The 13,939-nt window shown below is 48.4% G+C and overlaps 1 protein-coding gene across 1 annotated transcript in view; it reads right to left on the bottom strand.

The window, feature by feature from the left end:
- Window positions 1–13,939, bottom strand: part of LOC121582285 (CD276 antigen-like) — a 65,950-nt gene that overhangs the window by 47,024 nt on the left and 4,987 nt on the right. Inside the window, exons 2-4 of the mRNA XM_041897992.2 lie at window positions 13,647–13,741; window positions 3,582–3,932; window positions 1,211–1,507 (exon numbers count right to left, since the gene is read on the bottom strand). Of these exons, the coding sequence (XP_041753926.2) occupies window positions 1,211–1,507; window positions 3,582–3,932; window positions 13,647–13,692 (694 nt within the window). The 5' untranslated portion in view covers window positions 13,693–13,741. The remainder of the gene's footprint in view (window positions 1–1,210; window positions 1,508–3,581; window positions 3,933–13,646; window positions 13,742–13,939) is intronic.

The following is a 13,939-nucleotide window of genomic DNA, read 5'->3' as shown; positions in this document are numbered from 1 at the left end:
CAATTTCCATTACTAAAACTACAAGGTGCAATAGTCTCTAGTAGTTACACTATTCTAAAGTCTACTGCAACATGTAAACAGTATTCCTACTATGGGCTTAACAGCAACACTTGTTTACTCTAGGGTTGGTGGCCTTCATGTCATGTCTCTTCCTACTGTGGATTTAGCAACATTGTAATACCCCAGAGGCCTTGTCATGACTGTAGAGTGTGGAGCTGTGGAAAGGCCACCAGGCTCAGGGCCCTGCCGGCCCCAGCACGGAAACAACAGTTATTTCCCAGCCCAGTGGAGCAGCACTCACTGACCTGACACACACAACACACCGACAAACATACACACGACACACATACTCGCTGACCTGGGTGTCCCCCCCCAGCTTTGCTCCAGCCCAGAGAGCAGGTCCCGGCCAACTCTTCTTATTTATGAGCCATTTCACACAGCACTGCTCCCATTAGACAGCCAGCCTTGGCTCGTCAGACACTCACTCCCTAAACACTCCACACGCTAAACATTACGTACACCAGTAAGGCATCCAGGGTACAGGGGGTCAGGGACTGGGGAAGGGACAGAGCAGACCCCAGGGCCACCACCCACACATCCCAGGAAGGTATTACACCACTCACCCAAAAAGAGCAATGTAAACATATTGATCCACTTCCTGGTCGGCAGACATTGGCTGTAGCTTCAGCTGAGTGGCAGGCTTGAGCTAGGAGTCTGTTCTGCAGGCTGTACAGCTGCTGCACTACCATTACTTCCATTTAGCTCTAATATTATATCCTTTATCACCTTCTAGCATTACCAAATGTCAGATGAATAGTTATTTTAGTTTCATAGGAATCATTTGGGAAATAATTACCCACTGATCTGTTTTAATGATATGCGGAAACTGATGGTTAGGCTTATTGGAGCATAATTGAACATTATTTTCCCTTCAGTTCTGTGGAGCTCTGAACAGCTAGCTGAATATTCAAGGCATAACATTTGACTGACGGATTGATTTACAAATGCATACAAGACTTTAATAGGCAGCCGTGCTCCTGTGTGACTGAAAACAAGATTATCCTGAACTGGCAACATTAAAACACTGTGGGAAGTCTCTGAATGTTAGCTTGTTGTTTACTTTCCAGAAAAATGGAGGCTAGGGCCTTTGTCAGAGAAGAAGGACAGCAATGGGACATACAGACACACATATACACATAGACACACACACCTGTGATGGTGACGGAGGCGTGGCCGTCCTCGCCCAATAGTGGGTTGGTCAGTCTGCAGCTGTAAGTGCTATTGGGCTCCAGGGTGACAGTCAGGACACTGCGCATGCTGAACAGCCCCTCCTCATTGGCCACCAGGGAGGTGGTGACATTGTCCGTCAGGTTGTGCCCGCCCCCGTCCTGCCACAGTACGTCAGCCTCAGGGTAGCCACCGTACGCCACGCAGGTCAGCGCCACCTCATCACCCGGCCGCAGGTTGGAGTCCGGCTCCAGGGTCACCAGGGGCTTGGAGTAGGGGGCTGAGGGGAAAGAGAGGAGGGGAGAAGAACAGACACACAGAGTTTTAGCCAAGTCACCAGAAGCTTGGAGTAGGGGGCTGAGGGGAAAGAGAGGAGGGGAGAAGAACAGACACACAGAGTTTTAGCCAAGTCACCAGAAGCTTGGTGTAGGGGGCTGAAGGGGGGGGAGCAAAGACATACAGAGTTTTAGCCAGATTATCAGCAGTGAGGGACACCCAGGGAACTGTTTGATATGATTCCCATTAAATTGTTAATTACATTTAGGGAGCTTAGCATAACATCGAGCTTAAGATCCCAGAGACATCATCTGCAGCATCTCCTGGTGCTCCTCTCGGTCCTCCTTCTTCTCCTCCCTGGAGAGAGCCACGGCTCTGAGCCAAGCCGCCCCACAATACCACACAACCACCACAGCCTGACCCGGCCCGGAAGGGGGGCCTGGGGGAAATAGGCACGGCGGCGAGAATTTGGGACTGCTGTGCTCTGTTCAGGGGTTTGGCAGGAGGGGGCGGGCGTTGAGGAGGTGAGGGGGGTGAATGCTCAGCCTGGGATTAATTCACGGCTCTCCAATCCCCTGAGCTAAAACACAACCAGAGAGGCAGCGGGCAGAGAGAGGAGGCTGTATTCCCTGAGCCAATCATATCACAGCAAACAATGGGGAGGGGAGGGAGGGAGAGGAAGGAGATTAAATAACTTCATGCGAGTTGCCTTTTGAAAAGTGGACTCTCTCTCGCTCTCTCAGCACTAATACGGAATGTCAGCCTGCCACTAACCTCCCTGGCTATCCATTTGACTGACAGGCAGATTTCCACAGAGACCCGTCATTTTCTCAGAGCACTGTGGGAAGGGAGCTCTATGATGTTAACTGTAAATGCCAGCTAAAAATAATACATCTATAAATCGAATGCATGAAAAGGGGCCAATTTGTCACTGTTTTTCATTTTTCCTCTACCCAGACTAGCCAGCCAAGAGGAAAACTGTCAAACGTTAACGTTGTTTAATGCACATACATCCATAGAGAGGAAAGGACCATTTAACAACAAAACATGGAAAGTAGTGGTGATGGAGGGAGGGAGGGAGGAGTTCACCAACACTGTGTGTAAAGCCATAAAGAATAATTATAAATAAAAGTGCACTCAGCTGTGATGACGGTCCTCTGATGGAACAACTACCTTCATCACCGAGTTGTTAGTAACAATCAATCTAGGCAGGAACTAATAATCAAAGCCAGTGATTGACCACAACCAGAGGACCACAATCAGGAAGTATCGACCAAACATGTTATGGAGCATCCCTGATGGAACCAAGTGTTTTATTACCAATTTCTGTGCTGTGTTAGGCATAGATCCTAAAGGTCTCACATGATTATCAAAGAAGGGCCTGTGATGTGTGTGATCTACCCTTTTCTTGCAGTCAAATGACGAAATTGCCCACTAGTGGCCTCATGGGTGGAATGTTATTAATATTTTTCATAATTTCATAATTAATAAACATGGATTTTTTTAAAACACTGAAAATCTGGTGTTTCTATGTCAAACGGTTTTGTTATAATTCAGTCTTCTGTGATGTATATAAAGTGTAATATTGGGATGCTAACTCAAAATTGAATACATTTCAACTCTATATCTAACATGGTACAGGTGTCTTAAAAAAAAAAACATAACCATGAGTGTGAGGTGTATACTTTTGTTTCAAAGTACATTTATTTAAGACTACCAAGAAACACTCTGTGTGACCCTCATTTAGCCCACTGCAGTAAAAGGTTAAAGAGGGGACTCTACTTCCTGTATGTGAAGCCCTTGAGGAACTCCTTCTCAACCATACTGGAGGAGGCGGTCCAAGGTCCCCATCCTCTGACCTTCTTCTTCAATATGTTTTGAGACAGACAGGAAAAGAGAATGGAGGATTTGAGGATTTGAGGAAAGACGTATCGAGAACGAGGCCGGGAGACGTGGTAGCTACAGGCCAAGCCTTGGTCCAGCTTTCCCAGTCTGAGGTCGTTATTGTAAAACTTCAAAGAGAATGTGTTCTCAATGACTTACCTGGTTAAATAAAGGTAAAAAATGAACAGACTCACCTGCCACCTGGAGCAGTAAGGCTGCACTACCGTAGGTCTCCACCCTGACGAAGCAGGTGTAGCTACCCTCGTCGGCCACCCGGACCCCCCTCAGGAGGAGCGAGGCGTTGCCCGCGCCCAGCTGGGAGGGGTACAGGCTGGTGCGGTTGGCGTAGCGCTCTCCCTGGTCTGCCAGCTGGTCCTGGCTAGCCCAGTAGCTGTGCACGCTGCGCTTTGTGTCCGTCAGCTGCCAGAAGACACTGAGGTCAGACAGGTTGAAGGGAGAGGCGTGGCTGAAGGAACAGTTGAGGGTGGTGTCCATGCCGTACAGCGCCACCACTGGCAGCTCTGGGACCTGTACTTCAAGGACAGCTAGATAGGAGAGAGAGCGAGTATGTCAATAACAGAAAACATAGACATGTGTGTTTAGCCATGTAGTGGAGAGAGATGTCTAAATAAGCTTTAGGGGGATGAATGAACTGCAATAAAGATGTAGCTCCTAAAAATCCACTTGGAGGCAGTGGTGAGTTAATAATGTAGATAGTGGTCTGTCTGGTGAGAAAGAACACTCTCCATCTCTCTCCAGAGTGTAGTGTCTCCCTCAACACAACACTGGACTAAGCTGCTCAATGGTGAGTATGATTTGTTTTGTTTTAAAGCGGAAACCCTCCTTAAGGCATCTGATCTCCACACTGCTTGTCTCTCCTCTCCTCTCCTCTCCTCTCCTCTCCTCTCCTCTCCTCTCCTCTCCTCTCCTCTCCTCTCCTCTCCTCTCCTCTCCTCTCCTCTCCTCTCCTCTCCTCTCCTCTCCTCTCCTCTCCTCTCCTCTCCTCTCCTCTCTACAGCCAAGAGCAGGCTCTGCATAATCACTCTGGCTTAGTAGCCATCTCAGACACCACAGAGAGAGGAGGCAGGCTACAGCTAAACCATTCTCAATTTATTCCTGTCTCCACTTCTACAGGTCTGGTTATGTGATGACATCAAGACAGAAAAAGCCAATCTAACCCCTGGAATCCCCCTGAATCTAGTGTGATGCATTCTAAACTAGACTGCTGCTATTTTTATGAGAATCTCTTCTGTACTCTTGTCTTTCAGATTTAACAACAATCACACACTTTTGCATGAAATAGTTGTGATTGAGGTGTAACAATTGATTTCCCCATTATCAACAAACAACACTTTCATCCGAGTGCAATCCGTGGATGAGGATGCTCAGTCAAGGCAAAGATATTTTGGTAGACACATAGCCAAACCTCACAGGAGAGAGACCCCACATTCACCAATATCCCCTGCTCATCTGCAGGCCCACTGCCACCTGCTGGATCCTCACGTAACTACAGGCCAGAGGAAAACTGGGCAAAACACATCCAAAAATACACCATCCACCACATCCAGAAAACCATGGAAACAGAAGAACAACAAGCCCAGTAACTAACAATCACAAGTATGTCATTCTAGGTGATGCACTACAATTCCTCCCAACCCATGTCGTGAAAATCACAAAGCAGATTTTTTATTTACTGACATCAAAACAGCTGCTAGTAATGTTTTCTATAGCCCCATAATGTGACTACACTTCCTCTGCCCACAGCACAGTCGACAATCCAATCCAGTAATCATGGCATAACATTACAGTAGCAGGGTTTATTGTACAGCCAAGGAGGACCGAGCATGCCCCCATTCTCATCGACAAGGCTGTAGTGGAGCAGGTTGAGAGCTTCAAGTTCATTGGTGTCCAGATCACCAACAAACTATCATGGTCCAAACACACCAAGGCAGTCGTGAAGAGGGCAGATCCTCAAAAGGTTCTACAGCTGCACCATCGAGAGCATCCTGACTGGTTGCGTCACTACCTGGTATGGCAACTGCTCTGCCTCCGACCGCAAGGCACTACAGAGGGTAGTGCGTACGGCCCAGTACATCACTGGGGCCAAGCTTCATGCCATCCAGGACCTCTATACCAGGCAGTGTCAGAGGAAGGCCCTAAAAATTGTCAAAGACTCCAGCCACCCTAGTCATAGACTGTTCTCTCTGCTACCGCACGGCAAGCGGTACCGGAGCGCCAAGTCTAGGTCCAAAAGGCTTCTTAACAGCTTCTACGCCCAAGCCATAAGACTCCTGAACAGCTAATCAAATGGCTACCCGGACTATTTGCATTGTCACCCCCCACCCCCTCTTTTACGCTGCTGCCACTCTCTGTTTATTATCTATGCATATTCACTTTACCTCTACCCACATGTACATATTACCTCAATTACCTCGACTAACCAGTGCCCCCGCACATTGAGTCTGTACCGGTACCCCCTGTATATAGCCTCGCTACTGTTATTTTACTGCTGCTCTTTAATGATTTGTTATTTAATATAATTATTTTGTAGATTTGTTTTTTTTACTTATCTATTTTTTACTTAACACTTATTTTTCTTAAAACTGCATTGCTGGTTACGGGCTTGTAAGTAAGCATTTCACTGTAAGGTCTACACCTGTTGTATTCGGCGCATGTGACAAATACAATTCGATTTGATTTGTAGGGCTGCATGGCTGTCTACCAGACTAACGTTCTAGTAGTTTGTGTGCGTGTGTGTTTTTGTAGTGCTTTCTGGGTAATGAATAGGCAACAGGCACTTTGGTAGGACTGGAGTGTAAGTGACGGCCCACACAGAGGCATGCACACAGAGCAGGGAGGAGACACAGCAATTAGATCACTCCCAGAGCAGACCGGAATGACTCACTCCAATGGGTTCACAGAGGAGGAGAGAGAGGAGGGAGAGAGAGGTGAGAGGGGGGAGAGAGAAGCGAGAGGGGGAGGTAGGGGGGGAGAATGGGAGAGGGGAGAGGAGAGGGGGAAGAGAGGGCAGAGTGGGCAGAGAGGGGGAAAATGATGGAAGAGAGGGGAGAGGAAGGAGAGCGAGAGGGCAGCTTTGAGCGTGCACTTAAAGATAATATCAGGAAACAAGCCAGGAGGGGAGAGCACTGCAGCCCATCGCTAATCCCCTAACTCAGACCATGGCCCATGTCAGGGAAGAGATAGCTACTCATCCTTCTCTCCTTCCATCTCTCTCTCCCTCCTTCTCTAACCAGTGACCCTCTTCTTGGTGCCGGTCTGGTGAGGGTGCAGCAGGACTTTGGGACAGCATGTTAACACACTGACAGACATACACAGACAGACTGAGAGCAGGAATAGAGCACAGCGTTTCACACCCACTTCACTGCACCCAGAGGGGAGGGGCAGTTAGCTCTGACGTCATGGAAACTGTAAGTGAGCATCTGATGTCCTATTCCTTCAGAGGTGAAACACGGGGGGCAAACTGGTATTGTTGCTGCTTTTAATTGCTAGATATCTCCAACAAACACACCAACATACTGTAGTATCTGTGATCACTCCTTTGGTCTAGGAGGTTGTGGTTGAAAAAGTGTGTTTTGAGAGGTGGTGTCTCCCTGTCTGAGGGCTAAGGGCTCTCCCCGGCCCCTGAGAGGCGATAAAGAGATGCTCAGAGCAGAGAGCGGTGGAGAGAGGGGACGTGACGGCAGGGCAGATTTACACCCTGCACTTTATGTTTATGGGTCCGACTCTGTTTGAGTGCCTGTGAGAGAGACAGAGCCATGCACTATCACAGCCGACATGAAATAAACTCATTAAAGCCCTGTGAGCGCTGGCTGGCACTCTTCCCTCAGACACCCTTACCTCAAAGCGGAGCGCCACGCAGGCAGACACGCAGACAGGGATGGAGGCAGACAGGGAGGGAGGCAGACACACAGGCAGACACGCAGGCAGGGACTGGGCAGACAGGGAGGCAGACACACAGGCAGACACGCAGGCAGGTAGACAGACAGGCAGGCTGGATGACAGTGGCAGGCAAGCAGGCAGGGAGGAAGAGGCAGGCAGGCAGGGCTAGAGGGAGGCAGGAAGCAGGGAGGGAGGGAGGAAGCAGGGAGGGAGGCAGGCAGGTAGGGAAGGAGGGAGGCAGGGAGGGAGGCAGGCAGGCAGGCAGGCAGGCAGGGAGGGAGAGGCAGGTAGGTAGGCAGGCAGGGCAAGCTAGTAATGGCCCTGTCGGATATTTACATCACTCACTCCCCACATCCCCTCCGCTCCCCTAATCCCTGGGCTGTCTCTTCAACCCCTACCTCAGCTCAACATAACAGTGATGCTGTCACTGGGCCCTGGCTAGCCTAGTGCTATGCTCACCAGTACAGATGCAGCCTCAAGAGTAGTGATGGGGGGAAAAATCAATACAGTTACATATCGGGATAGTAGTGTTTTCAGCACTTCTATTTCTAAACTAGTTTTCTCATGGCTCTCTCCTCCCTCTGCAGCAGACATATATAGCAATATATTTGGACCATGGAATCACAATAAAATCACAGTATTGAATCGCAATACATATAGAATCGTGAGAATCGCAATACATATCGTATCGGCGCCTAAGTACCGAGATGATATTGTATCGTAAGGTCCCTGGCAATTCCCAGCACTACTCGAGAGCCACCCTGAACATGTGAGCTTAGATGAATGGTTCGCTGCACGGATATCTCTGTTAGCACAGATTAGCCCCGGCTAGTGCTAAGCTAAGCTATACAGATGAGTGGAGCAGAGAGGCTGAGGGGCCTGCTGAGTGTGAAGCAGCATTGCAGGCAGCAGGCAGGCAGGGGGTGGGAGGAGGATCACAGGCTTCATACATAGGCAGCTGACAAGGTGACACAACATGGCTCTTGGTAAACAAATTCCTGAGCCACGGTGGCAGTGACATCTCACCTCACTCCTCCAGACGCAGGCAGGTGCACACAAACCCACATACACACACACTCGCACACACACAGCCAGGCAAATGCAGGCACACACATACGCACGCACCCATGCACACACGCACACACATCCACAAGCAGAGGGCATTGTTATTCAGCTCAGTCCTGGCTCCTGACAGCTCCACAGCACTGTGAGAGTCAGTCTGAGACACAGGGCATTCTGACACTACAATATACACTGTCATAGTATTGCTCCACAACAGACAGGTCCGAATCACTGTGTTCAGTGACACCCACACACACACCTACACGCAGGCACACACAAACACATTAACATCTCACTCTGCTTGTGATCACTAAAGTTGAATTCACTCAGTCCAATAGAATGTACACCCGTATCCACCTCTAGTAGAATGCAATACATAGCCTAAACATTCTGTGTTGATGTTCCATTCAGGTTCAGCTGACCCTGGTCAATAGAACACAACCCTAAACAGAAATACCTAAACCTGTAATAACCTGATCCCTTTAATAACCTGGGCTGTTAAACACAAGGACTTCAATAAGACCACGACCTCCATCTCCCTCCAGCTCCTGATGCAATAACCCACACTGTTCAATAACCCTGGTTCATAACTGCTTGTCCAATAAACACACAATAGAACGCAGCTTCAAATGAACTCTGCTTAATAACATTGAACAGCATATAGGTTATCACCTACTAGGCCAATACGCACCTTACACACAGGTTAAATTACCCCTGCTCGATTACAGATGGCAGAGCTACCAGTAGTCCTGTTCATTGGAAGATGTTAGGTACACATGTTCGGAGATATGGTAAAGCCCCTTTGTAGAACATGGCATAAAGGAACAGCCATGATAAGAGTGCACAACCATACATACACTGGAAGGCAAATTGCAGAGGTAATATTGACTTAACTAAGTAAAGACACACAGGCACTGGAGTTATAGTGTTCTGTCTGGCTAAGTAGTGAGCTGCTTAAAAAGCTGTGGCAATAATGCCCCCATTGGGTGGTCAAAAGTACTGCAGTTCCAGACATGTTGGTCTTCACATGAATGACCCACCTGAACATCAAAAGAACAGGAAGTTCACAGATGCTTAGTGCCCTTTCACAACAGCTATTCTTTCAGTAAATGTTGTTGTTCAAATATGCCAACTAAAGCCTTTCTTCAAAGCTTTTCTAAATCACACTGTCCAAGCCCAAAACCTTTCAAATATGTCCAGGGGAACACAAATAAAAACCAACATCTGGAATACATTGAGAGACGTAGTGGTAGTTTAGACATGGTAAGCTTAACACTGCTCGGAATTAGCACTCGGACACATAGAGAATCTATTCTAAAGCTGTGCCTTTCCTCCCCTCTTGCTCCTGAAAGAGAGACACAAAATGGAGGGGATTATGTAGGTCTCTGAGCCTTGAATAATGGGGTCACTCATGACATTTACCAATTTAACACTGTCTCCCCATATCTGGGCTACAGTCATCATAGAGTGAAAGCCATCTCTGTCTGTGAGAGATATATGAGGTGCAGATAGCTAGTGGAGCAGACAGGAGCTCAGGTTGCTTATTTTCAGCAACGTAATAAATCAAGATGCACCACACTTCCTTTCTCCTAACTCTGTCTGTCTGTCTCTCTCTTTCTCCCTCTCTCATTTGTCGTTTATGCTCTCTCCATCTTCTTCTCTCCACAGACAGGGCGGGCGGGTGCTTTATCAGGGGGAGCTGGTCTCATATCCCGTCAATAAGCTGTTAATGGGCTCTGACAGCCAGATAATAGGGCCAGTTGCAGAGGAGCTGCCTGGGAGATAAGGACAAGCCTAACCTTCCTCCACCACCTGTCTGAGAGAGAAGAGAGAGAACACAACCTGGGATGAGTATGAGGAGGGAGACATAGGAGCAAATCCATCCCAGCAGGAGAGGGGGTGGGGTGGATTTGAGTTTGTGCAGCTTAATCCAAATGACTGGGGTTAAGGTGAGCCTATACGCTATGCATACGATTACAGAAAAGCCAAGCTAAGTTGATCAGAAAGCCAAACTGTATTATTGTAGGGGTGGCAAAGGTTTGGATTCTAATCCCTCAGATAGACAAGTGTTTGACACCTGCTGGCCCTGGTAATAACCAAAGCCATGTCTGGGAGGGCAGAGCCGTTGCTCAAATCTCAGGCTGCAATTCTGTTCTGCCTTATGAAGGGTTCGGAGAGCAGTGGATGTCTACATTAATGCTGGGGGTTAAGGGGTTAAAGGGTCAGTGGCTGGGGCTGTGTGTCTGGATGTTACCCTGAGCCCGTCTCCTCCTGAAACACAGTGACCTCACTCAGGGCCCTGTAACCGTGGTATCACCCGGTAACCGTAGCGGCAACCTGTAGGTAAGTGTCTCCTCTCTCTGTGTGTCAGACAGGGAAGCTTCTTACTCAGCACCAAGCAATGATGCTGCTTTCAGAGCGGTGGTGGTGGGTCATTCATCCTGTTCATCACAGCCCACTAAACACAAAGATAACCTGCATATGGCTCCAGGCCCCAGCGGGCCCCCAGGCCCCGCTCAGCGCTCCCTACACAGAACTGCAATCTCTGCACGTTACCCGCATCAATGTTTAAGTGATCCCACAAGACAGCTTTTTTAGGACTTGTTGAAATAATCATGAGGTGCTTGATGGGTAATGCACTCTGTTTAAATGGCTAGGCTACAGTGCAGAGTGAGTGGGGAGAGAGGGAGGGGCCAGCAGCTCAGTGCATTAGCCAACCTGCTAGTAGACTAACTGGGCATTATGTATGCATCGCAGCGAAAGCAATCTTTGTCGGGCCTGCCCTCGATTGTTTTTAAAAGGATACTTCACCGGCCACAATCAAATTAGCAAGAACATCACTGATACGGGGTAATAACCCTAAATTGAATTTCTGCGCGGGCCAAAGCGTCCCCTCTCTACAGAATCAATTGCTGTGAAGAGAAAAGGAGGACAGGGAGAGGGCATTCCTAGTTAGCAGACCTCAAAGGCACCAGAGATGCGGCTGTGAGCAGGCATTTACACGCTTCAGGGCCTTGCCATAATGTCTGCCGCTCACTGACTGCCACACTAGATGTGATCTATTCAATTATGCTAATTAATTATAATTACTTCCCAGCTCTCGTCATTAAAACTGAATCCAGGTCAGCTTGCCATTTTTGCATTTGCATGAATACAATTTCCCTTTTAACGTGGGGATGCTAAGAGTGGGCAGGTGGGCGCAAGCAGCAGCAAATGGCAGAAGCCTGGCAGGCTGGTGGCAGTGCTGACAGAACAGAGAGCATGACAACAAGCAATTAGGCAGACAGCATCCTGTTAATGCTTCTGCTTTACACTACAGGCTCTACTGTGTCTCATCTGCTACTGCTGCTTATGGAGCCTGGATGCTAGGCCTACTTACTGGGCTGGTGCTTCTGCTGCTGCTTATGGAGCCTGGATGCTAGGCCTACTTACTGGGCTGGTGCTTCTGCTGCTGCTTATGGAGCCTGGATGCTAGGCCTACTTACTGGGCTGGTGCTTCTGCTGCTGCTTATGGAGCCTGGATGCTAGGCCTACTTACTGGGCTGGTGCTTCTGCTGCTGCTTATGGAGCCTGGATGCTAGGGCTACTTACTGAGCTGGTGCTTCTGCTGCTGCTTATGGAGCCTGGATGCTAGGCCTACTTACTGGGCTGGTGCTTCTGCTGCTGCTTATGGAGCCTGGATGCTAGGCCTACTTACTGGGCTGGTGCTTCTGCTGCTGCTTATGGAGCCTGGATGCTAGGGCTACTTACTGGGCTGGTGCTTCTGCTGCTGCTTATGGAGCCTGGATGCTAGGGCTACTTACTGGGCTGGTGCTTCTGCTGTTGCTTGCCTGTTACCTCAGAGCAACCCCACTAGGAGTACTGCTACTAGTTTAGTGCATTAAAAGTACACTGAGTATACCAAACATTAGGAACACCTTGCTAATATTGAGTTGCAACAATCAATAAGGGATCATAGCTTTCACCTGGTCAGTTTATGTCCTGTATACTCAGTGTATATGGATACTGAAACAAAGAAACCTGTCACCACCACATCAAGCAACAATTCCATTGGGGACGAGTCCCTCTGCAGAAGAACTGACACCAGCTGTGCTAAGCAACATTTTCTTATTTTACGCACCAAGACAATGTTACACACCAACAGTTTAGACGAGGACTCTACCTCTGTACTCTACTAGAGGTTGTCTTGGGAGAGTGCAGTGGCAATGTAGCAGCCTCAGAGTGTAATCCTGTGTGGAGATAGGGGTATTTAATGACGCAGCACAGGAGTGACACTGATACGGATATTTAATGGTGGAGTAGAGGAGAGACACTGTAGAAGACAAGTGGGATTATCAAGGGCCTGTAATCCTAATCAGAGACAACAGGCCCAGAGGACCCCAGGTCTCACACACACATATAGACACACAAACACCAGCACATACACATGTGCACCCTCACTCACTATTCCCACATGACAGTTTGTCTCTATCGACAGACTTTCAAAGCACATGATTTAGAGTATGACTGAAAACATGCTGTACAATGTTACCTAATACTGTCAATCATTCATTCAACAGTAAATTCCAGTAAGTAAATAAAGAACAATCATATATTGTGTGAGGTAAAAAACCCTCTTAACTACAACTTAAAGAGCTACACAGTCCGAGACGCCTCCCTCCCTCCCTCCCAGTGAGAGGGCTGAGGCAGCCGCCACAGCCAGTAATGAGCAGGCCAGAGACCCATTAAGGCTGGAACAGTACTAGGCCCTAATGAAGCCCTGCTCCTATCTCTCTCACTCTCAGAGTCTCTGTCTGACTGCTGAGTCCAGCACACTGCCCTGAGCACTACAACAACCCTGCTGCCTACAGCCCAGGCTACACCAACCACAACTCCCCCTTCTTACTCGAACATGAGAGGCTGACTCCCCCACCACACTCTCTGACTCACTGGAGAAAAACGACACTCTCTGCAAGTCTCTTCTCAGGCAGGACCTCACCCTACTAGCTACCCCAGGGCCCCATTCTAGCTCTGGCTAGAGAAGGACAAACTCATCCAATTTTCCTGTCCACATAACTTTCTAAATGTTCCCATTCTGTAAAGTTTTCATCGTCTTTACGTTTTGCACTGTTAAGAATATTCGTTTTCAGAGTAAGCCTAATTTGAGCTGTTATTTTGTCTTCCTTGTCATTTCTTTGAAGGGAATGACTAAAAACCCTGTTGAGCGTATTGTTGAGATGGCGGTGGTTACACTTGGTGGTAGCATTGATCTATGGGTAATGATGGGCTGTGGAGGGGGACAGGGGGACACCACCCACCGAGAGCTTGCACAGCCAGCAACACGGGCAGCAGGAGGGACAGCATGGTCTTCCTGGGGTCTCGGTAGCGCGGGTCAGCCTCGTCAGACACAGCACTGTGGAAACAAACACAGAGACATGATCTGATTCACTCTGGCCCAATTAGTTTAAATATAATGTTTCAGACAAGAAATCATCAAAGGAAAGACACGGGAGTGCAAACCGCTACTGATCATGTTAACAAAATCTAATGTCAACATTAAACCAGCGTGTATGCTGTGGGAAATCCTGCAAGAGAGAGGGAAAGAGAGATA

The sequence above is a fragment of the Coregonus clupeaformis genome, chromosome 20, assembly GCF_020615455.1.
Source record: "Coregonus clupeaformis isolate EN_2021a chromosome 20, ASM2061545v1, whole genome shotgun sequence".
NCBI lineage: Eukaryota > Metazoa > Chordata > Actinopteri > Salmoniformes > Salmonidae > Coregonus > Coregonus clupeaformis.
The sequence above is the reverse complement of the archived record's forward strand: the minus strand, read 5'-3'. Positions and strand labels throughout refer to the sequence as shown.